This window comes from Doryrhamphus excisus, linkage group LG9 (genome assembly GCF_037039965.1).
Source record: "Doryrhamphus excisus strain RoL-2023G ecotype Guam linkage group LG9, RoL_Dexc_Guam_v1.1, whole genome shotgun sequence".
Taxonomy (NCBI): Eukaryota; Metazoa; Chordata; class Actinopteri; order Syngnathiformes; family Syngnathidae; genus Doryrhamphus; species Doryrhamphus excisus.
In genome coordinates, this window is record NC_136365.1 from 5,629,746 (window position 1) to 5,654,051 (window position 24,306).

Sequence of the window (24,306 nt, forward strand, 5' to 3'; positions counted from 1 at the left end):
ATTATTTTGTTTTGTGTGAGTACAAATAAATATGAAAAATATGAAAAGTACATTTTATTACAAAATCAATTGAATGCATCAAAGGCGGCGAAGGTGGCGCATGCGCGTTAACGTCGATGGCAGGCTGTCAAATCGATTATCGAGCATAGTAGAGTGTCGACTCTGGAGCCTCCCTTCAGCCATTACAATGACGGATAAACAAAACGCACAGAAAAGGTAATATAATTTTGTCGTAAGTTACGTTATTTAATGCTCATAACAAGCCAAACGACCAGTGAATATTCCTGTTGAAGTGTGGCTATGCTATAGGGCGAGGTGAGCGAGCTAAACTAGCAATTCTACGTGTCAGTGTCGCTAATGTCCTGTTATTTATTTTTGCAGTGTTAAAATAGCTGCAGGGGCCGTTGTATGTGTTGAAAGTGAGATCAGAGGGGATGTCACGATAGGTAAGAAGTCTTGCTTGGCCTCGATGGCAAAACAAAATCACTACTATCCATGTATTACGTTTACCGCATAGCCAAATCTCCTTGCACAGTATCCGATCTTAAGTACTCTTCTCACCACTTAGGCCCAAGAACAGTGGTCCACCCAAAAGCGCGTATCATTGCAGAGGCAGGGCCCATAGTTATTGGAGAAGGCAATTTAATCGAGGAACAAGCTGTCATCATCAACAGGTAACGCTATTGACACCCACTTTAATGCAAAAAGTCCCAAGTATCTCTTTTAAATGCTTCTGAATTTCTATCTAATAGTTACCCAGAGAACATCACACCAGATGCCGAAGTGGAGCCAAAGACAATGACCATTGGCATCAATAATGTGTTTGAAGTTGGCTGTGGTATCCTTTTGATGACCTTTATTTACGCATGTACCGTAAATTCTACAATTTAGAGTATTCAGTCAAATACCGACTTTCCTATGGTCACTAGGTCCGTGGTCTAAAAAAAGAAAATACCTGCAGGTCATGTTGCTGTAATTAGCTATTTAGCTTCCTGTAGTATTAGTACAAAACAGTGGCATATGAAGCAACATTGTTTATAAAATCTATACATAATAATGCACAATATTTTACTAACTCAAATAGTAATTCTTAATTATCAGAAAAAAACATATGACCAAGTGGTCAAAGAGAGCTACATTTTCCATCCCACTTTTTCATGTACTCTAAATTATCGCTGGCTAGTTTGAACTCTAATTTAATATTTTTGTAAAGTGTCTGACTTGTCCAAATATAATTTCCCTTAATTGATTCTCCAGTGTCACAAGCACTTAAAATTGGTGATAACAATGTTATAGAATCAAAAGGTGAGATGAATATCACAGAAGAGAGGTAAACAGTCATGTTTTCATGATTGCATATAACCTGCCCTCTTTTGTGTTCTCCAGCTGACGTTGGGAGGAATGTCATTCTCACCAGTGGCTGCATCATCGGGGCCTTTTGTCAGGTGAACACCTGCGAGGTCATACCTGAGAACACAGTCATCTATGGCTCAGGATGTATGAGGCGAGTGCAGACAGAGAGACCACAGGTACATGGTTGCCCCAAAAATAGTATGTCCAAAATTTAAAAAAAAATTGGTTTAAGGTTTTTGTCTTTTTTCATATCTTACAGCCCCAGACCCTTCAGCTGGACTTCCTCATGAAGATTTTGCCCAACTATCACCACTTAAAGAAAACTGTGAAAACCAATCACGCTGCTAGCTAGACTGAGGACAAGTTGTGTAAAAGTTTTATTTTAAAAGGCAAATAGTTAAAGCTGAAAGGAAGTGTTAATACTTATTTTCATCAGTACTTTTCCATACTGCTATTTTCTACTAACTACCACAGCTGATTAAGCAGTTCACCTTTTATCCTGCTGTCCATACTAATATAATCTATTAAATATGCTTCGTTTTGCACTCGTAATCATGTAGTGTCATTTCTGAAGGATTAATACTCGTTTTAAAGTTTTTCCCCATGTTTGAACTAGTCTCAGTAACCAGTTTGCCCCCCTTTTTTAGCTCAGATTATTGGGTTTAACACAATTTTTTCCTTTATTCTCAAGCTGCCACACCTCCCCTGAAGTACTCTTAAAACGGCTGTATTACAATTATTCAAATTCTACAAAAACCTAGAATAAAGGGACAACATAATATTTGTAATGACACCAGACTGACATCATTTATTAAAAGCAGGATGGCACGCTGCCACAGAATGCAACTTCAACTCTTAAGTGTTGGCATCAAAGGTGATTTGTGAGATCACATGTGAGACAACACAATCCTTCTGCACTTTTGTTAAGTGTAGAAAACTGTGCCTATTGTACTTTAGGAGCACTGCCCCAAATGTCCTCCATATACTCACAAACACACTTTTGCTAAAGTAAATGTAAGAAAAACTATATACACAAATATTTCTGCCTCGTTCCCTTTGTAAAAGTGGTGGGATCCAATTCAATGATGTCTGAAAAGATCTTACATAATTCAAAATGTCCTTCAGCTGACGTGGATTCCACAAAGTAGTCGTTATTTACATAGACTGCGAGAACAGGACAAGCAGCTAATAGAGTATATCAAGAATTTAATTTCACTTTTTGGCTGGCACACCATCTGTATAGTCCTCCAGCACCCCTGCCAAATGGTTGTTGTGGGTCTTGAAGTGTCTCTTTCTCTGACCAGCTTGCTTTTTCCTTTTTTGAACTGGTAACTGCAGGAAGCACAAACATAAGTCAGAACAGCCTTGGCACTGGTGTCTTCCAATGAATGTTACCGTTTACTTCTGGTGAAATGTGAGAGGCAATAAAAGATTTGGGACTGTTGCAAAGGAGGAGTTTGGTTGAATCACACACTTCCACAACCACAGCGGGTGTGCATTTGCTAATGTAGAACTTTAACCTAATGTTGGTGAAAAAAATGTTCCTTTAAACTTCAGATCCTTAGGAAACAAATAATGCATGGTTGTCGACGACTGGAACCACTATACTGTACTTGTTTAGTAAATTAGTTTACTTGGTTTGTAAATTAGTTTCATCAAGTCTGACAAATTTGAAAAGCATTTAAAAACTGATCAAGGAGATGACATTTTTATTATTAAAACCGATTCAAAACAGAAGATACTGACCACTTTCTTTGGTCCCGATTCCTGCATTGAGGAAATGCCTTGCTTTTTCAAGTACTCCTCAATCTTCTCTTCATCCATGGAATCCACAGGAATGCTTCTCCACAATTTCTGAAATTCTACCATTGGACATTGAAGGATTTGAAGCAGAAAATTAGTTTTTGACTACCTTATATTCAGAAAATAATACTGTGATAGAATTCGCACCAGAATTCGCAAAACCATTGTTTTGTATGAGGTCCTATTATTAAAAAGTAATATTATTTGTATTGAGTAATTATATCATATACAGTTATCCGACAGCACCGGTGACCTGTGGTGAGGTTCACTGGTCGTCAAATTAATTAACTAAGCAGAACATGAAAATATCTTGCATTTTGACTAATTGTCTGCTCCCTTTCAGTTTGAAAAGGTACCTCATTGAAGTCTGGATAAACCCCAAGTTGTGTGTACACATTGCCGTGATGAATTGTATTTCATCAAAGCACAAGTCTGAAGTACCGCCTTCAGGAAAAGCATATCTTTGCTAATTTTAGCAAGGACAGCACTATTTAGAGTACAGTTAAATTAAATATTTATTTTATGTTATTATGCTCTGCCTCACCTGCATGTCACTAGATACTGGATGGCTCACCTTCATCCACCAGAAACTGGCAGTGTTTATCATTGTAGAACAGGATTTTCTTCTTATCTGGTCTTGTTACAAATGTGATTTGATCCCCCAAGGCCTGAAAAACACAATATAAGATTTTTTTATGGCGCTGGCAACAATATGGGAACGGCATCAATGTGTTTTTGCAACACAACCAATATTTGGGGGAATGTTGGATTGGAGTTTGTTAATACTTTTATGGCCTTAGCAGAGTTGGGCAGCCCCTCCTCGACATCGTCCAGCAGCACACCTCCCAGGCCTAACTGGTCATGTTTGTCTAGCAGCCTCAGTAAAGCTTTTTTGTCCTTCAGGTTGTATTTGGGCTTGAAGCCATATGTGCCATCCCGGACCTCAATTTTTGGGTTATTAACCAATGCCTGCAGTGAGAAGAAAGGGCGTAGTGTCCATGATTAGTCAGGAAAAGTAGCATTAGTATTTTAAGTTGTGGCATCCATTAAAGTGATGCTAAATGGTAAGTACTGCATTGACCTGCATATAAGATAACACTGACTGTAAGCCAAACCCTCTTTTTTCTCCCAGACATCTTTGGGAAAATATTTTATATTACTACCTTACATAATGTGGAACACAAAATGTTTTTCTAAGTGTTATTGGTGTGTGTTAAAGCAACAGGAAGAAAAGCCCTGAGTCAGTTGGGGAGAGTTTATTGGATGCCACCTGTTGGTTTGTATGTTAAAATCTCTACTTTTTCATACTTTTTTTCAAGATAAAACAAATTTTGGGTCAATGCAGTACTTTGGTACAATGTTTTGTGCAAACCTCTGTCATGAGCCAATGCTTCTGTTTCATGCCAATGTCAAGAAGTTTGGTCTCATCCAGAATTTCTTCCAGCGTCAGGAAGTGTGTGTCGCCATTCTGATGTCTTGTCTACCAAACAAGGATGAAATAGCACATCGCTGCGAGTGATTAAGTCACACAGTAGTAATGACAGTTTTAAAAATATGGTGGTAGTTTTAAGACCATCTGCAGAACACAAACACAGCCACAGCAGTTTAAACTTAAGCTTAAACATGTTAAATCCCTGTGCTGAACAACTGACACATAACAATGTACATATTCCAATGCAATCCATCTATTTGTGTCCGGTTATGGCAACAGCCAATCACCAAGCTGTTTCCATCCCCAACAAAAGACTTGGGCACAAATATTATGCAGAGGACACTTTTGACACATGACTTTAATAGTTGTTGAAATGTAGTAAATTGAATTAAATGAATACCCCCCTGACAGTGCAGATAAAGGCATGTTTATCTTCTTAAAAAGGAAAAGTACCTGACAGAACTGCGTATTGGAGCTCATGACAGTTTTCTTACCTTCATATAAGTTACTATCTTCGCCAAGCAACCAAACTTGTAGCCGGAGCTTGTCTTAATGTTAAAACTGCCATTACTGGACTCTGTGGAAAGAATAGAGAAGAAAAATCAGTTGAGACTATTATACCACAAGAGGAAGGAAATGACAGGAATCGAAGATGAGTAAATATGAAGAAATGTATGTAATTATCTTTAGGTCAACAATCTACAAATTATTTTCATGTGATTTGTTACGATTCTAGCAAGCTGCATGTATAAAATGAGGGAATGGGCATAATTTATGATTGATTTGGTTATTTATAACGCAGCTGAGGCAAAAATGCTTTGCACTACTTGGGAGCAACCAGCAGAGGCGCTGTGATTCAGTCTCATATGGTTTTCTACTTGAAGAAAGTTAACATGAAAGTCATGGAACATGGAAGTCGAGTTACATCCATGTCATGGCAGAACAATGGGCAACAATAATATGCTCAATACAACACTGGCATGGAAACAAAAGTTCAGAACCTTCCTGTAATCGTATTACATCTGCTATATTGGTAATACAAATGTAAAGGTGACTTTAGGGGTGTTATTTCATATCCATAGGGCTCTGATGATGATTAAAAATTATATTTTTAAGGTTGTGAACAAATTGTCTATGCTCGAACTACAAAAATATATTTATTAATAAGAAATCCTATGTCGGGGAAATTATTTTATTGTTGTCGAGATTAGAACCAATTGATCACGATACAAGAGGGATAACTGTATTCAAAACCAACAATAATACGTCATAAGGAATTTTCACAAATGCCCATCCTTTATAAACAAGATATATTTATGGTCTTTCAAAGTAATTTAAACAAAGTATCCTAAAAATTCAATACAAAATCAAGTGTAGTCTTCTCGGTTGGTCCCATTAATTGCTGAGAGTCATATGAGGCTGCTCAGTCTCTGGAAACTGCAGAGGCGGTCCAAGCAAAGCCAAGAGACACTCTGATTCCTGAATGATTCAAGCAGTGGGAGGGAGCCACTACGACTGCTGAGCTGCTTGGTGGGCGGTAGCTACTGGAATAGTGACAGGTCGAGTAACAAATGGATTTGAGGCAGGGCCAAGGGAAAAGAGCCAATGACAAGAGGCACTGCAAGGAGTGGCGGGCTGGTGGTGCATGGGAGCACTGAGGAGGAGTGAATGCAGGGGGAGGACAGCAGTAGACGAGAGGAGATAGGTGGGTCAGCAGAAGGAGGAGAGAGCATTTGTTGACTAGCATCCTCTCAAGACTGAGCCGGAAAAGCAGGTGGGTTTCAATTTCTCTCTTTTTTTTGAGTCATGCATTTGGTCTCCACGCAGTTCTCCGTCTCACTGTGTGACTGATGTCGCATTAATATTCATTCTAGCAACAATATTCCGCACTATCTAGCATAGATGGATGCAGGATGTCATAACGATGCTTAGAAGCTTTGCTAACAACCATTATGAACCGTTAGAACCGTTATGTCATTTAGGGCAAGACGGAACATGAATGCAATAAAATAAACATGGCTTCCTATAGAATAGCATGAATGTGCACTTGTGTGTTTGTGGAGGTGGAAACTGGAGCTCTCATTGACAAATCAATGAGGGAGTGACAGCTGTGCTAATGGGAGAGCATTAGGTTGTATCTGGTGTATGACTGGGAGATTGACTGCACCTTTGGGAGTACTGGGTTTGGAGTTAATTTAAGGCCTTATGGTTAGAAGCAGTAGATGGGTGCAGTAGTATTTTATCGGTTGTCATGGCAATGAGCTGAAGAGAAGATGATACTGGATTTATTAAGGAAGAGGAAATTGTAACAACAGTACAGACAAACAGAAAAAGATGCAGGGCTTCCCTGGCCTCCCCTGGACCTGGCGAGCCACCACAAATAACGACATATCTTTTTTGGTAAGATTTTGTGCCATCTACTCGCTCAAATTCACCTTAAAAGTGATCAGTATGAAGTGAATAGTGTGTAGTCACAAAGCAGATGGCATCATAACTCACATAGCAGAAGCACTTCAGCAAACAACCCCACACAGTGAGTGAAAACGAAGGATGCCGGTCATCAAACAAAAAGCCAGCCTCTTAATCACGGTAATGAACCAAAAAATAAAACACGTAACAAATCAACAATGAACTACCTCAAACCCCAAATTCACACTAGATGTGTCACATAGCGCATACGCAGCAGCATGGCATACACTTTCAAATCGCTTCTATTTTAATCAGTCTGCCAATTCACACATTCTGACACACATGCGCATCTCATGTGTGTCTCTGGCACATTGTGATTTGTCTATTTATGATGTGTTTACACAGATATTCAGTAGCATACTAGTTGGAGAAACACCGGAAAACAACTATGGGTGTCAAAATAAACTTGTGCTTTTTAACAAAATAAAGAGCTGCGTTATGTAACCAGTGCTCATTGCAACGAAGACAGTGGATGACAAAAAGTTAGTCAGTTTCACAAGGACGTAACATAAGAAAAGGCATGGTTGTCAATATGAACAACTTTAGATATTGACAGTAAGTTGATTACACATAATCACATGTCCTTTTGTTTCGCTAGCACAAGTACCCAATAATATGTCAATCTTGTTCTAGAAGACAAGAGAGTAAAATAGAGCTGTATTCCAAAAATGAGCAAAGGAGGGATAGAAGTTGGGGATACGCGACGGTGCACTGACAACTCAAATGTGAATTTGTATTGTAAATGTGAATTCGCCTGTAAAATGCTGCGCAGACCTGACGTACACGGTAAGAGTCTGGTGCCTGTTTTATGATGACTTCATGGAATAAGACAAAAACACATTTCAAGGGAAAAAAAGTGCTCATGCCACCCCAACTTAGTTGTTGGGTATCCCCGGAACAAGTGTACCAAATAACTTTAAATACAAACCAAAATAGTGGCTAGTTGAAGAAAACCTAATAAAGTGGAGGCATTGTAACAATGGCCAAGCCGTTTTCAACTTCCAATTGCACTGTGTATGTGAATGAGGCACGCTAAGCTCCTCTGTGGCTGCTGCCGCCGTCTAGGGAGAGGCGGTTGCTGTGTGTGACGGGCCAATAATAAGTGTAGAGTGAAAATGAGCATTTTCTTTAAAGGGGACCTATTATTATTATGTTCATTTTTCGACCCTTTGTATTGAGTTGTGGTCCCTATAGCGCAGCTACACACAATAACCCGCACAGAAAACATTCTAGATTTTGCAGAATCTGCACCTATTCCAGCTGTGTTTCCTTTCATTTGTGCACACATCATCTTTTCAGTGCGTGTATTACATGGAGTGTGCCTCGCACACTCTGAGCAGGAAGCGAGATATAGTGACATATAGTGAGATACTATATGTTTGAATGCTGGCACCTCGATTGAAATACCAAACCATGGCAAAAAGCACCTTTCAAGGCTAAATGAAGTGTACTATGTGGATGCGACCAAGAGAGTCAGTCTCAACCCTTATGGTCCGAAGAAGAATTAGTTTCATTGCATTTATCTTACAAATGCACAGGATTTTGACATCCTAAATGAACAGAAAAACTAGTTTGTTGAATAGGCTGGGGTAAAAATAATTTTTAAAAAAAGATTACAGGTTGAGAAATTTTTTTGATGTGGTAATAAAGATACCTGTTATTTTGTATTATACAAGCAAAAGGATGGATGACATGAATGGAGTAAAGTTCACCTGGGCAGCAAAGTTACCATTGCCACAGCTATGCACCCACTTGCGTTTATCGCAACTAAATTGACACCAGTCTTTTATGTTGATACGCTCAGCAACAATCAACAGGCGTATGTGTATAAATTGTGTATAAATTCAGCATGGACCAACGGCTTCGCTTTGTCTCCACTTTAACAATTTCTCTGTTTATGTTATTTCCAACCAGAAATCATGGCCAACGTCACAGCAATGTCAGACACAAATAATCTGTCCCGGCACAGAGAGGCCAACCCACTCTCCCAAGTCTCCCAGCAGGTGCAGGAGATCTACCCCTTCCACGACGGCTGGAATGTGGCCTGCTTTGTTATCCTATTGCTCTTCATCCTCACCGTGTTGTCTCTAGCGGCCATGGCCGTTCTCTATGAGGTCCTGGACTGCGGCTGCTGCGCCAAAGGAAAAATGCATCAAGAACCCCAAGAGGAGGGGCCAAGCAACTGCAGCAAACTGATGACCAGCATTTACAAGGAGCCAGAACCTGATTCAGAGGTGTTATAGAAGCATGGCAAGGGAAAAGTATTACCACGGTACATACATTACTCCCCATTCCTCTCACGACCCCGACACCAATAATGTGCCCCACTATCTGAGAAGCATTGACATAACTGAAATAGTTTAACATGCATTTCTACATGAGGTGATGTGTGGTTCTGTAGTTATTTGGTTTCACATTGAGCAAAGTATTCTTTCCTATGCCTTACGACAAAAATGTTGAATAACTTGTCATATGTGTTTAATGTGTGGCTTTGCCAGAGTTATGATCTTATAGAAAAAAATATTTGTAGTATGTAAGCAAGGATGTGAGTTATGGGTGTAACAATTCATCTACTACATAGATGTATCGATTTATATTCCTATGATTTCTTCACTCACCAGCGCTTTGTTTGGACCCAGATGAGCCCTCCTTGTCTAATTTGGGCTTCTTTTTCTTGTGTGATCCAGAGTCTGACGCAGCAAGTCTTTTCTCTACAGCTGGTGTGGACAAAGCTCTCTTCTTGAAGAGCTCCCTCTCCCTCAGTAGTGCTGGATCCATTCTGACTGGTGGTTGAAATATCTGGACAGGACAAAGTACAATGCATTCATTGTAATTTACAAACTTCCTGCTACATGTAATTGATTGCGGAGCACCGCCACTACAAAATATAGGGCACTACTGCCATACTACAGTAAATATTATTTTTGTTATGTATCTACTAGTTTATCTACTTGAGAGACATGTTTGCTGAATGAGTTTAAAATACTATCACTGTAAGACACTAAACTAACCAACTAAAATCCCGTTTACGCTTATGTTGCACTAAAACATCATCGTTTTTGCGATACTGTTGCTTATTTTCTGGTTAAAATATGCTCACAGGTAAACTGGAGCATATTCCAGCTGAATGCAGCAAAATACAAAGTATGAAATTCTTAATTTCTTTTGATGTCACAATCACTGTATTAAGATCATTATCATGAGCTATGTATCACGAATTGCATCGTATCGTGTAGGTACCCTGAGATCCCCCCCCACTGGGCTTCTCACTCTCAACCCATATTTCAGTGTCACTTTACTAAATAAAGTATAATTGAAAATATTGGTTTTGAATGTGCTTTCTCACATAAACTTTATGCCATGTATACTTATCACTAAGGAATGAAATACCCACATGATTTTCAGTCTATTTTCATTCATTTGTTAATACAAAACCTAGGTTTTGGGTTAAAATAAAGCACCACTGCTGTTTGATTGATTTCTACGCACCAGGATGTGTCAGTGATGTCACATTAAAAGAACATTCTGACAGTATTGTAACCATATACAATTTACTTAACCTCATGGATCTTTAATTTATCTCCTTGTTGGTGTAATCAAGTACTTTTGACATTTGAGGAACGGTCGCTTTGAATTTCAGTGTTCATGACATCATAAAAAGAAAATGTCCATCATTGACATGATACTCTGACCCACCCACAGATAGATGAGTCTGCTGCGTGTACACGGTACATCTACCACTTCACAAAACTGACAACTATTAGTTAGTAAATATGTTTGATCATTTTGGCGTTCTTCAGCAAACAGGCTAAGTTAGTAATGTTGCTGTTAAAATGCTATAACGTTAACAACTTTTCTGACCGAACCACTCCTTAATGTTACAAACATGTTGTTTTAGTAGGTTGGACAAATACAGTGTTACAGTGTATATATAAAAAAGGGGATTAAGTGGACAATAGCGCTTCTTGGAGCTGGAAACACTGACAGCCGTGGACAAACACAGCACAAGGCACATATAGACAAACAACCATTCACACTTACATTCATACAGATGGAAAATTTGGAATTGCCAGTTAACCTAATATGCATGTTTTTGGGAATGTGAAAGGAAGCCGCAGTACCCGGATTAAACCCATGCGTGGGGAGAACAAGCAAACTCCAAACAGAGACGCCCAACGGAGATTGAAACCCAGATCATCCCAATGTCCTGACTGTGTACATGGCCAACATGCTAACCACTAGCCCACAGTGCTGGCATAATATACAAAGTGAGTCTACTGACTAATTTGACTGACTATCTGCAGTGTCTTGATTCCCATATGAACATACTACTTTTGTTGTTATGAGGGTGCATCTCTAGGGCAATCTTAATTTCATAATTTTGAAAAAAAAGATGCACAGTTTCAGAATTTTAACAAGGCTTCTGGGCACCTCACTGCCAATTTCCATATTACGGCTCCTTAATAGGTCTTAAACCTGCTATCTCCAGTGACTCCAGCCTTATAATTATTTTAATCTAAACTGAAAGAGGTAGTGTTGTGCCAACTGCATATTGACAAATATAATCCATACCACACTGAATACCAACGCATCATAATCCATACAATGAAATGTATCATTTAAAAGTTAAACAAACGTGCTGACACTCGAGCTCCGAGGAGTAGTATTTAGAGAACAAAAAACAAACAAAACACCATGAGTCTTTTGAGTAGAACACAATGCTGTCCGCAACATATTTGATGAAGTTGGTATAAGCAATACGTGTGCTAGCAGAAGTTTAGTAAGATTAGCTCATTTAAGACTAGCTGCTTCGGTGGGTTTATGTGCTCGTAATGCGCCTAATCTGAATTTTCCAGATGCTGTTGGTTTCATATATCATTAGAGAACATAAGCATGGATGTCAATGCCAGTAAATAAATGATGATTAGCTTATCAGTCATTACTGCATCATGCTAAACCTATCGTTAGCAAACGACTTACCAAACACTACTGCTCCTCTTCGAGGCTTAGTCCGGGGGGGACGACTGGGATAGTCGTCTCTTTAAACCCCGAAATAAAAACTTGCTGCTACGTGGTTCTTCCTGCTTGGATATTGTAGTAAGTATTTACTAAAAACTTTGCAAATGTACATCAACTGTTTGTTCTGGTTGTGCTTCCGTCGGTTGATCCACTTCTTCTGGTGTTGCTAAAGTGTGACTCGTTAATAATGTTTACTTGCATTAGCGCCAACTCGCGGATATAAATATGCATTGCAACTAAATGCGTTTCTGAAAATGCATGTCTTTCTTTTTTGCTTTTGTTCCGCTTGCTTTGGTTTCAACATTTTTTTAATAAAACGCCACAATTTACACAGTATGACACATTCATACTATATTTTTCATTTGAACAGGAGATGACGTCATCGTTTTTAGAACGTATTGACACCTTACTGCGCTTATATTAAAGTTGTCAGTGAGTGTTCATCAACATATGTTATTGAAGTCTTTGCAAAGCGATCATTGAAACAGGGAACAAAATACAAAGACATGGCTGGCATGATGACAGTAAGATTTTTTTTTGTGTAACTATCAAACGTTTATGCATTTCAATAGGGCAATAAAGTGATGTGCATTCATTACAAAACCCAAAGGCATAGTTGAGATTGTATGACAAATATGCGTTTTTCATCCGCACATGCCGTAAAACACATACACAATAACGGACAGTGATAAACATTTTTAAGAATTTCTAGAATTTAATTGCTTAAAATGACATTAACTTTAATTTTGACAGGTGTGTTGAATTGCACGTTATGGTAATGGTAATGGTTTTATTTCATTTGAACATGCATCAGATTACAATTGAGAGCATCACATAATCAGTTCCCAGTTCCAAATGTCCAAAAGGAGTAGGAAGAAGCAAAGCTTATTAAGTCCTACCCCTCCATCTGGTACTTTTACAATCAGTAACTGTTACATTTGTTCACTTTGTATTGATCTCGCAAGATGGTTGCCTGTAAATGAGCAAGTTACTATAATCCAATTATTTACCTTAATTTAAGTACTGCACATTCACAATAATTCAGTAAATTCTATAATTCTATAAATTCTATAAAGTAATCACTTTTTGGGAGGCAGTGAGTTTGCATATTTATTTGAAGCAAAGTCAACTTATTATATATTACAGTGCAGCAAACTTAAATGCAGAAAATTGCACATTCGAATTAAGAGTTATGAAGTGAGTGATAATTATATGCACTGAAATAAGTTTTGGATGGCTCTGCACTCTCATTTTTTTCTAACACCAGTCAATCCTATTGACGTTAATATGATCCGGGCGTTGAAGATTGCCTGCACAACCTATGTATGCGGTCCTCAAGAGTGCTTGGGTGTGTGACCAATTACAACGGAATTCAACAGATCGTTTGAGTCTGAAGCATGAAGTCCAGGATTTTATGAAGTGCCTATATGCACTCAATATTATTGTGTCTGTATATCAATCAATAAAAATGATGACATCTCGCATCATGGCTCGCGAACATGTCCTGACAGGGAGACCCAACCAGCCATAACTTCATGATACTGCAGTGAGACTGAGTGTTCCAAGCTGCAGGGGCTACTAGTTTACTGACTGCCTGACTCCGCTGCTGTGTAATGAGGTGAGAGAACAGGTGACGTGAGGCCACCGACTATCCAGGTCACTAAAAGCAAATAGAGAGCTGAGCATGCTCAAGTAGCAGAAAGTGGAATATGAGCCACTGAGAGCAGTAGGGGAGTAAGGGGAAGAGGGCTTTTAAAAAATTACTCCTCAGTTGCTGCATACAGTATATATCCAGTCATAGATAATTTGGCAGAGGGTTTGAAATAAAACATTTCTTTCACCACTGTGGGAAAATAATGCTATATAATATATAAACGTATAAAAGCATGTGTTGTTGGTCATTGTTGCTACTTCCAATTTACCAAAATACTTTATTTTAACAAAACATTTTGTAGGGCACTGGCAGATAGAGGCCCTGTTGCTGGCTTTTTGCCTTAGAGTCCTCTTCACCTCCATTGCTAGCCATGGCTTGTATAGGAGAAGAAGCTGCAAAAACTGCACTTCTGCAGGTTAATTAAGTGGTAGAACAATGATTTTGTAAGTGCTTGTGACTGATAGGGGTCCTTTCAAATAAGGGAATAATTTTTCCGGGTCCCAGACCCCTGTCAACAGTTGTAACCTCATCCTTCCAAAGCCATCTGCCTTGATGCTCAGTTAATAGTTAATAACGTGTGGCTGCTCCCAAGTCCTGATGAGAAAGCTGGAGCAAACCCAGCCCATGAAAACCTGGCATGCTACAGAAACGCTAACAACAGGCCGTGAGACTACTACCCTGAGAGAGAAAGGGCCCTGATCAAGAGTACATATGATGTGCTGTAGTGAAAGCCACAAGTCTATGGAAGCTACAAGGCCGACCCCACCTTGTATTGACTAGGACCATCAATGTCAGAACATGGAATGTCAGGATGTGAGATGGGAGAAACATCAGCGCACGTAGCCAGAGAAATGAAGAGCTACAATGAAAAAGAAGCCTGCTCACTGGAGGAATGTTGATGTATTCTTGCCACGATGACACAGAAGGCATCACACTCACATTCACATTATCAGGACCTGCACAGCAAGCTCTGATAGGCACATGGATCAAGAATAATAGCAGCATCATTCAGAACAAAGAAGAAGAAGATCAAGATGAACATTGTCTAGTGCTACACCCCAACCAACGACAGTCATGAAGAGGTCAAGGACCAATTTTACGACAGGTTGCAAAACATCATGGCCAAGTACCTGGAGACCTCAACCACTACCTCAAAGCCAAGATCGGACAGGACAAAAGGAAGTGATGACGAGAACGACAAAAGATTTGCAGACTTCCGTGCAAAGAATCTGGTCTCACTTTCCCTGGCTCCAAGGTATCATTGGACCTCGTGACTGAGAACCAGAACTATGTAAGAGTGAGAAGCAGACGTCGTATCTGACCACCACCGACTGGTAGCCAGGAAGAACTGCATGGGGGCAACAACGAAGAGGCTGAAGTACATCGTCAGCATCATACTATGATACCACAACCAGAGAAGAATTCAGACTGCCTCTCACCAACAAGTACCAAGTCCTAAAAGAGGTCACCAACCAGAACCAGTGGCAGAACGTGAAGTGGACACTTGCGTCAACCTCTCAGGAAGTAGTAGTAATATGCCCCAAGTGACACCAACAGAAGGAACGGAGACCACCATAGAGATGTTGTATCCTGTTGTATGGGAAGAAAAATATGTTCCAGCAGATTGCAACCTCATCAAGCGACCCAAAAAAGGAGACCTCAGCAACTGCGCCAAGTACAGAGGAATAACCCGCATGTCAGTACCAGTGAAAGTCTTCAACATGATCCTACTTGAGAGGATCAAAGGTGCAATCGACCCCCTCCTGCGAGAGCAGCAGGCTGGCTTCTGAACAAATTGTCTATTGACCAGATCGCTACAGATTGCTACCTTGCGCATCATCGTCAACTACGAGGAGGCTTTTGACAGCGTGGACTGCAAAACCCTCTGGAAGTTGCTTCGCCACTACAGAGTGCCAACCAAACTGGTCAACTTGATCAAGAACTCCTTTGAAGGTATGACCTGTCGAGTAGTCCATGAAGGTCAACTAACAGCTTCAGGAAGAATAATGGCCGAAGTTAACTCTGTCTTTATACTACCACAGTGTGGTGCTGACATAAGGGACTATTTTGTACCCAGTACTACCTCTTTGAGTAGTACTGCAGAAACAATTCAGGATGCAGATAGATAAGAGATAAGCATGCACCCATCTGTTCTGCCAACTTTCACATGTTCATCTAGATCATAAAACTAATTAGCATTCCCAGAATACTAAATTAATGTTATTCGGCAGGTCAGGCCAAGAAGCGAGCCCACAAGAATGATTAAGTGTATGCAGCCTAATTCAGGGTCTAATTCATAATGAATGAAACATTGTTAAGCCACTGCAGAGCCTGAGTGTAAGAGTGAGGGAGACAGACCATTTAGACATCAGAGAATACTAAGAATTATGAAGTGGCAAACATTAATTATTCTGCCTTGGATCGCTCATCCTCATTATTTTATTGCAGTCACTTTTGGGCCACAACAACTTGTGCAAGTCAAGATACAAGCGCAGCCAATTAGAGCGATGATGTAACCAAAAGCAGGGAGTGAATTCCATTTATTTTCTGCATCAGTGAGCCCTCTTTATTCAACCGTTGAGGTTGAATGTTCATTTTGTGTTTCACAGCTACAATTTGCCATTTGTTAGCAGGTGTGCACAAACACAACTGTGTTCCTGTGCGTATGAGTTAGCGTTGGGGGGGTTGGGATATTACCAGCTCGAGAGGAGTCAAGGGTCTGGAAACTGCAGGCAACTCATGTGATTCCACATAGAGGAGGTTTTAAAGCGACAACTTTCAATTAGAAGCGGATATGTAATGGTTTGTATGTGTGTGAGTAATCTGTCAGTAAAACTGGGCTTCAATGAAAGCCAAACAGGACACAGCAGCATGTAAACACCCAAGAGGATAGGTTGTTTTCTATTCACATTTACACACTGAAAATGATGTCTATTTAATTAATGTATTCCGTCAATAATTGGACGCAAACTGTATGTTGGTAAGATCAGTGTAAAAGAGCCATATATGCATGGAGATGCTTCTCTGAGGCTCAATCAGTGTCTGTCTGGGGCTATATGCCCCTGGTAGGGTCTCCCAAGGCAAACAGGTCAGAGGCCAGACGACAGTCTGGCCCGTTACAGAAGACGCCCCTCGATTTGAAATACTATTAAGAAACTCATCATGTGTATTTATATATCTATATATAGACTGAACTCAAAACTGAAACCAGCGAAATGCAATTAAATGGATTGCAATGAAGCATTCAAGTGTATTTAAGAGTTAAATTGCATACTGAGTACGACAAATTCATACATGTTGGCAGGTCTACACTAATAGTGAAAGTCCTCTCTGCTTCTCACCGTGTCCCCCCCAGGGGGCCCAGCACCACTATTTAAGAAGCACAGAATTTGCGCCCTGCAGCTTGTTTGTTACTGGACATGTTAAAAATATAATTAAACATAAACCCCAGCAAAAATATTGAAACCTGAGCTAAAGGCACTTTGTAAAGAGAAAAAGATTGACTATAGACTACACTGTTAAAAAAATATTCACACAAAGCTTGTCTTTAATTATACTATGTGCTTTGTTTAACCTTTATACGACAAATTTAAAAAAATCAAAATACAAATATCAACGTGCCCTCACATCCTTTGATTTCAGGATCCTTTGATTTCAGGGGAAGAAGTTTGGACACCCCTATATTATACCTCTCACAGTTATTAAGCCCATTTTAAATGCAGTTTAAATAATATGAAGAAAAAAATTATTATTGTCCCTTCCCCCTTTGCACTGCAAATTTTGTGACTTCAATCTATCACAGTTACTGTAATAATATATTCATTAATAAATTGTGCTGGTTTGTGTTTGACTAGCTATAACCTATTATCAGTTTTTTAAAAAAGCATATTGAAGCTAATTTTGTGTATGGTTTACCTAAATTAAGCATTTCAGCGTAGAAACAGCAAAATGAACTGAAATACAAAAAAGAAAATACACATATTCAGAAGATGCATTCAAAGATGCTGTGAAATATATGAAGTATTCTACACTTGTCACTAGGGCTCATTCATTCATTCATTCATTCATTTTCTACCGCTTATCCTCACAAGGGTCGCGTGGGTGCTGGAGCCTATCCCAGGTGTGTACTGTATATAAAACTATGTTGCTGGTGCCAATATCTTTTTAGTAACTATACCTTTCACAAGGCGTGACTTGTAACAAGCTCCCTTGAAACCAGGCTGTAGGGAACTGATGACTTCTCGCTGGCTCACAGTTTGTGTTGTAATTTGTGCCAAAAAATATTCATTGTGTGTGATTCCGAGTGTGCACTATAGGCCGGAGAGGTTTAAGTTTTTCCACAAAGTGCTCATTATGGACCTGGCTTAAGAAATGAGGGTATTGTAATTTTACAACAGGGAATGGCTTACAACCCACTATTGACTAGACTATCCGGTTTTGCTTAATTAGAAATAAGGAAATTAGTCTAAACTCCTTTTCCAATTGAATTCATACATACAGAATGTGAATTATGTGTGCTGATGTATTGATGAAAACAGGAAAGTAGATATAGTAGAACAAAATGTACTGCAAATGAATCTCATCTGCCTTTATAAAGATAATTATGGACCGTTTTAATTAACAATGTAAGAAAGGTATATTCATTAATAATATTTGTATTTTTGTTGTAGTTTTCTTTAGGGAACAATTGAGGATTTGAATCACCATTGGGTGTCTCTCTGTGGAGTTTGTATGTTTTTCCTATGCATGGCTTCTGTCCAGCTACCCTGGCTTTCTCCTACATCCCAAAAGCAGCATGTTGGGTTAAGAAGGGAACAAAAATGATTCATAGGTGTGAATGTGAGTGTGAATGAGTGTTTGTCAATATGTGCCTTGTGATTGACTGCCAACTGGAATAAGCTCCAAACAGGATAAGCAGGAGAAAATGAATTAATGACTTTTATTTCAACTAGGAGCCTAACACAAGTGTAAGTCTGTATTCAGGTTCCTTGAAGTTGATTGTCCAGCAGGTGGCAGTAGCACAGCATCGTGTGCACAGCTGCAGCCGGGTGACTGAATCAGAGGTCACAAAGGAGCAACATCCACTCAGACAGCCCGACAGAGGCAAAAAAAAAAAGAGCCCAACCTGCTCCACTGGCCTGGGTCTCAGAGGTGGAGATCCTCTGCTAACCTTCCAGAATAAAAGCACAGCCTGGCTGCGGCATGATCTCAATTTCACACGCTCGATAAAGTAAAAAAAAAAAAGGTCACTGTAAGAAGCATGATTTATGGAGGAGGCATAAAAAGGTCTAATGTGCTATCATGATCCAAAGGTGGCGATCTTTGGCTAAATCAGACCATTTAGAAGGAGGAAGTGCCAATAAAGGATTTCAGAGCAGGCCTGCTTGCCGGGAGGTGGCTGGGGAAGCTTCTACAATATATGTAAGAGAGTATGGGTAGTAAAGGAATGGTGCAAGCAGCGATCCATCCATCCATCCAAACTATCTAATCTATCTAATCAATCTAATCTAATCTATCTATACTTCCGGCTTGGTAAAAATGACAAAAACGACTGTGTCCTGTCCAAACCCTGTGGGTGTCATTTAATCCTCCTGATGTTAATCTGGGTATTGAGCTCCTGTGTTGAGGGGTGCATGCTGACAGTTGATGGCACCGAGGTCAAAGCTGGGTGAATGTGTGTGTGTGTGTGTGTTACTTCTCTTGCCCTTTCCAAATGTCACAGATGGGCCCACTCCTGAGGAGCTGGCGCATATTGTGGGCTCAACACATTATGTTAGTGTGTGTGTGTGTGTCATGATAATCTGCAGCATTAAACACTTCAAACACGTCACACTTGGTGATGTTTGAGTGTACGTGTGCGTGTGTGTGCACAGTGTGTTTGCTTGGACACTATATTCCCTCTGCATCCTATTCCTGATTCTCTCAGTGCATCGTTAATAAAAAGCGTACAGAGTGAGGTTCATGAAAGTTAAATTTTGTTTCGCAAGTGTGACTCTCTTAAAGTCACAATATGTGAAAATCTGACTTTAGAAAAACAACGGCTTGAAAATCGTTTTGATGATATACTGGCTTGGAGAAGGAAAATAAGAATAAGGAGAATAGTGTCACTGTTGTTGTCACGACAATTCATGGTGGACCAGCCAGGACATCATTACATTACATTACATTATTATCTTATGTTGTGTTAGCATAAAATCCTGTGTAATCAGCTGAGCATCTAATAGAAAAGAGAGCTACATTTTACTTTCCACACTGTAAAAAACTAAATTAACTAAATTTTGCCAAAAAGTTGAGACCACTAGAAATGCTTGGTTTTGATCCTCCCAACTAATGAAATAGTTCAGTCTACTTTGTAATGTGGGTGTGGCCAACTTGTACAAGAGTGTGATGGGTTTTGCACATGCTCAGACGCTTGTGATGGTGCCACTCGTACATGCATTCACACACACACACACACACACACACACACACACAACAGCAGCAACAACACTTAAGATGTCCGTTCTCCTTGGGATGGCTGTGTCTTCCAGCACAATCTTGTTGAGTCTTTGTAGCGAAATGGAGAGCAAGGCATCCACTCTTCCATCTGTGAATGACACTGAGACTCGCGATTAGCGACGTGTCATGTTAGTCATGTTAGTTTTCATGTTAACTGCTACAATTCTAATATCACTGTACTTGGTTAGTATACACATCAGTTATGTAAATGGACACTGTTGGCGTTTTTTGAAGGTTTTTTGTGAGGGCTTCAGCATCAAAATATATATTTTCTATGACATTCGTTCCTAGCTTGCTAATATTAACTTGTTTTCTTGCGCTTTATGTTTCACAGTGATTGTGAAACATAGTGATTGTGAATGATGGGCAAAATTCCAAAAAAGTGCAGTTGCTCTTTAACATTATTGGCCCTCATGGTGTCTGCCGAGGAAAATTCTGGGTGTTTGAGTTCAAATTTAGGGCCCAGATACCAAAAGCACCGCCCACCACTGCTTTTGGGTCAGGACTTGATATTAGTTTTATAATACAGCACATAGTCAGCCTGGAAGAAATTAATTCACTTGTTTATGTATTATTACCAATATGAAGTATTATTATTACCAATATTAATTATTATACATGTGTAAACAATCTTTATACTGCTTAAAAAATGGTAAGTTTCATTTTAGTGTTGAATTCAATCAGACAGACATTGTCATTCAAATATATTCCTTCCCTATGCAAATAATAAGTGTGAAAAACAAGAGTGGTGCTGGATGCAGACTGAGATTGTCCGCCTACAGTCTGTCACCAGTTGGTCTCTTTTCATTCACTAAAACAAAAAAGCAGATCCAAATCCTCAATTTTCGCTTGAGAATTGTTGACCATCATTGCCAAATGAAACAGAAAACAGAATGTGTCAAGCGTTGCTTTATGATGCTAATGTTTGTTTATTTATTTATTTTTTACCATTGGAGGTTTACAGCAACACATCTATTTTTCCTGCCAGCTGGGACAGTGCAAAACATAAGACAATGCACAACAGCAAACAAGCTATGTTTGATGTATTCTTTTCTCCTCTCTCGCTCTGTTTCCCTCACCGCTTTTTGTGGCTGCTTCTCTTTTGGACAAATTATTATTTGAGTTTCAAACACTGATGATTATGCTGTCCAAACCTTACCGGTAGCCTATAATAATATATTGATTACGCTGCCGAGATGTGCTTTTCTAAAAAAATAAATAAAAATCATCCACGTGTCATATCGATAAACACCACTTTTCTAAAATGCACAAGGACAAAAATGAATGTTTTTGTGTTTTGAGGAACACAGTATTGAAAAGTAGCATATTTTCCAGCCTATGGAGTCATACTCAACAGGGGGTGGTGAAGCAGCCAATGGAAGGGTGGCAGTTGTGTGCAAATAAAGCCAGAGAGCAATTTTGGTTTAAATGAAAGTGTGTGACACAACGGGTTGTCTTACCCGTGGCTAGAACCTCTAATGATGGTGTTTGAAATCACAGGAAAACAGCATAAATATTGTCATTATTAAAGCAACAAAAGTCCCACCACCAATGTGCAACGGCCAAATTGCTGTACTCTGAAGTAAAGCATGCAAATTGACCAAGTAAAACAAATAAAGGCCTTCCAAAGGGATGTTGTTACATCATCGAAAGATCACAGATTTGAAATCTATGGCTAAATCAAAATACACATTCAAGAATTAAAAGAAATACACAGAACAATAATATGAATCTATCATGTTCCACTATGAATCTGTTGCGCTTTCCTACTCTGTACTGTTAAATTTGAAGTCATCACTTATCACAAATAATTAATTGCCTTGCCTAAATAATGATTGAATAGTAAAAAGCCAATTATAAATAAAAATGACTTCAACAACAGTACAATTCAAAACTGTTCTGTTATCAAATATTATCAGATATTCAGAACTATTCAGACATTTGACATTAAAGACAAAAATGTGACATTACCAAAATCGTGGGAAAAATGTAATATTTTGTTATTTTTCCCCCACTTTAAATGAGTCCTCCGAGGATAAGCGGCATAGAAAGTGGATGGCTGGATTTAAATGAGTCAATAAAAGTACTTTGACCTGAAATATACATATTCATAAAAAATATTTGTAGGGCGATTTAACCTTGTAAAAACGTGCACATTTACATAACCTCATGTTAAAAAAATATCTGCTATTCAATATAATTTTACATTATTGGCAATGATCGGCAGCAACGTCATTGACTAAGGTCTAACTAAGGTCCTCAGGACCACAAAGATCATCTTACCATAAACTACTATAAAATCAGTGGTGGGCAGTGCATTTCGTAGCTGAGCCTTTAGTGGGGATTTACAGTAAATGACCTAATCCAACTGTTAATACCAACACTACCACTTAACAATTATACAAACCTTCTATAATACACAGAAATGCAATATAACACATTTAACATATTAACAACATAAATCAGATTACTACAATGTACGCAGTCGTGGTTCTGGCTTGAATGACGCCCTGGGTGGATCGATGCTGTGGCACACGCCCCTTGCAAAACTTGCTTGGTTTCTTCCACATCACATGATGGACATATGATCATGTTTGGAGGCGCGGGTATCACACCTGTAGAGGGCGCCTGTCTGCTATGTTCTGATTCGATGAGGATTTGGTGAACGCTGAGCATGAGTAAATCGATTTTTTTTCTTTCCCCCTCTGCCGCAAGGGCAATTGCCCATACGATCCAATGCTAGAACCACCACTGAATGTACGTCTGTTTTACTGAGGTTTTGAAAATATTTCCTTTGCTACTTCGATGCTAATTCTAGCACAGCACTCGACTTCAGGGACATTCATCACATTGACAGCTGGAATAGCAGCTGGAACTCAAATTTTAGCTTGCAGTTGGATGCAAAAATGAACGGAGAGAGGGCTCACATCTAAAAAAAACACCCGTTAGTTGGGACACTATTATGCCAAGGCACCTCTAAATATGATTTTTAATAGCTACTTCTGACAGAAATATATTTTTGGGGGGATGGGGGGTGAACACTTTGAAGTAAGTCACCAGTCAGTCACACGGCACAAAAACCATTCACACTCGCATTCACACCTATGGACATGTACACGTCCAGTTAACCTAACGTACATGTTTTTTCGGCCTTTGAGAGGAAGCCAGTGTTCCCAGTCACAACCCACTTAAGCATGCAACTCCACATAGACATGTGTTGGTGAAACTTGAGTTCAGTATATTGAGGTAGTTCTCACGAGTATACAGGAAACAGAAAATTTGGTTTCTGTTCTATTTTTGAATTTTTGATATTAAGAAACAGTGTTGTTCTTGTTGTCTTCATACTTGTTCATATGAAGATTATAATTGTCGTTTTTTTTTTGGCAGAGTGCTTCTGTTGTTCATGGACAAGTCACTGGAACACTTTCTTTGCTTGAGATGGACCATTTTAGGTCTGACCAGCTGGACTTTGTGGTAGCAGATGACATGGGAACTTGGAGGGTCAGTTTGTGTTTGTGTGCTTAATTTATTCTAGGATTCCCCTGATATCTGCTGGCACACTTTACTTTCTCAGCCTCTCCCATAATCCTCTTCTCTTCTCATAAGTGATTCCCAGACCAAAATGGAAAAGCAATTGAATAATGAGGATCAATCTGGCACAATATTTCACATTTCCCCATTCATCTGTTCCACTAATGAGGCAACCGCTGTTTGTGTTTGGGCAATGTGGGGGAAGTTAAAGACCATCCCTTAAGGACATAGAAAAAAAGAACTCTTCTATGGTGTATCTATCAACTTGCTTGCATTGATGAATGTAATTTATAACCATTTTAAGGGGCTGTTTGCAAACATGAATAGGCTGTATTGAATATTGTTACAAACTTAAAAAGAATGTTACTCGTGAGTAAAGATTAAAAGGTCAAGTAGATATTTGAAAGTCCAAGCAAAAACATCTATGGTTTCGTCCCGCCCACGCTTCATCCTTCTTCCAGAAGCTTTCGCTGGGTTGAGCACATGCAGCCGCAGATCCTTCAGAAGATGTTGCATTAACGACTCATTCACTTGCTGCGTCTCTTCT

At 39.3% G+C, this 24,306-nt stretch overlaps 3 protein-coding genes across 5 annotated transcripts; 2 read left to right on the plus strand and 1 right to left on the minus strand.

Annotated features, from left to right (window-relative positions):
* The first annotated feature begins 79 nt into the window (after nucleotides 1-79).
* Nucleotides 80-3,087, plus strand: dctn6 (dynactin subunit 6). The gene is made up of 7 exons (XM_058068286.2): nucleotides 80-216; nucleotides 382-446; nucleotides 569-674; nucleotides 753-838; nucleotides 1,258-1,305; nucleotides 1,387-1,529; nucleotides 1,613-3,087. Exons 1-7 carry the CDS (start codon nucleotides 101-103, stop codon nucleotides 1,703-1,705), a joined length of 657 nt encoding a protein of 218 aa, XP_057924269.1. The 5' UTR covers nucleotides 80-100; the 3' UTR covers nucleotides 1,706-3,087.
* On the minus strand, nucleotides 2,135-12,256 carry gtf2e2 (general transcription factor IIE, polypeptide 2, beta). Of its 2 annotated transcripts, none has more exons than XM_058068274.2 (8): nucleotides 12,038-12,256; nucleotides 9,676-9,856; nucleotides 5,083-5,165; nucleotides 4,529-4,636; nucleotides 3,943-4,125; nucleotides 3,731-3,824; nucleotides 3,100-3,215; nucleotides 2,135-2,685 (listed from the first exon to the last, which is right to left on the minus strand). In XM_058068274.2, exons 2-8 carry the CDS (start codon nucleotides 9,833-9,835, stop codon nucleotides 2,566-2,568), a joined length of 864 nt encoding a protein of 287 aa, XP_057924257.1. In that variant the 5' UTR covers nucleotides 9,836-9,856; nucleotides 12,038-12,256; the 3' UTR covers nucleotides 2,135-2,565. The 2 variants fall into 2 exon arrangements, with proteins under 2 accessions (XP_057924257.1, XP_078649409.1); XM_078793283.1 differs by having other exon boundaries at nucleotides 3,904-4,125.
* On the plus strand, nucleotides 6,221-10,364 carry smim18 (small integral membrane protein 18). Of its 2 annotated transcripts, XM_058068298.2 has the most exons (3): nucleotides 6,221-6,362; nucleotides 8,972-9,329; nucleotides 9,745-10,364. In XM_058068298.2, exon 2 carries the CDS (start codon nucleotides 8,977-8,979, stop codon nucleotides 9,298-9,300), a length of 324 nt encoding a protein of 107 aa, XP_057924281.2. In that variant the 5' UTR covers nucleotides 6,221-6,362; nucleotides 8,972-8,976; the 3' UTR covers nucleotides 9,301-9,329; nucleotides 9,745-10,364. The 2 variants fall into 2 exon arrangements, with proteins under 2 accessions (XP_057924281.2, XP_057924290.2); XM_058068307.2 differs by lacking the exon at nucleotides 6,221-6,362 and having other exon boundaries at nucleotides 8,420-9,329.
* Nucleotides 12,257-24,306: the final 12,050 nt, after the last annotated feature.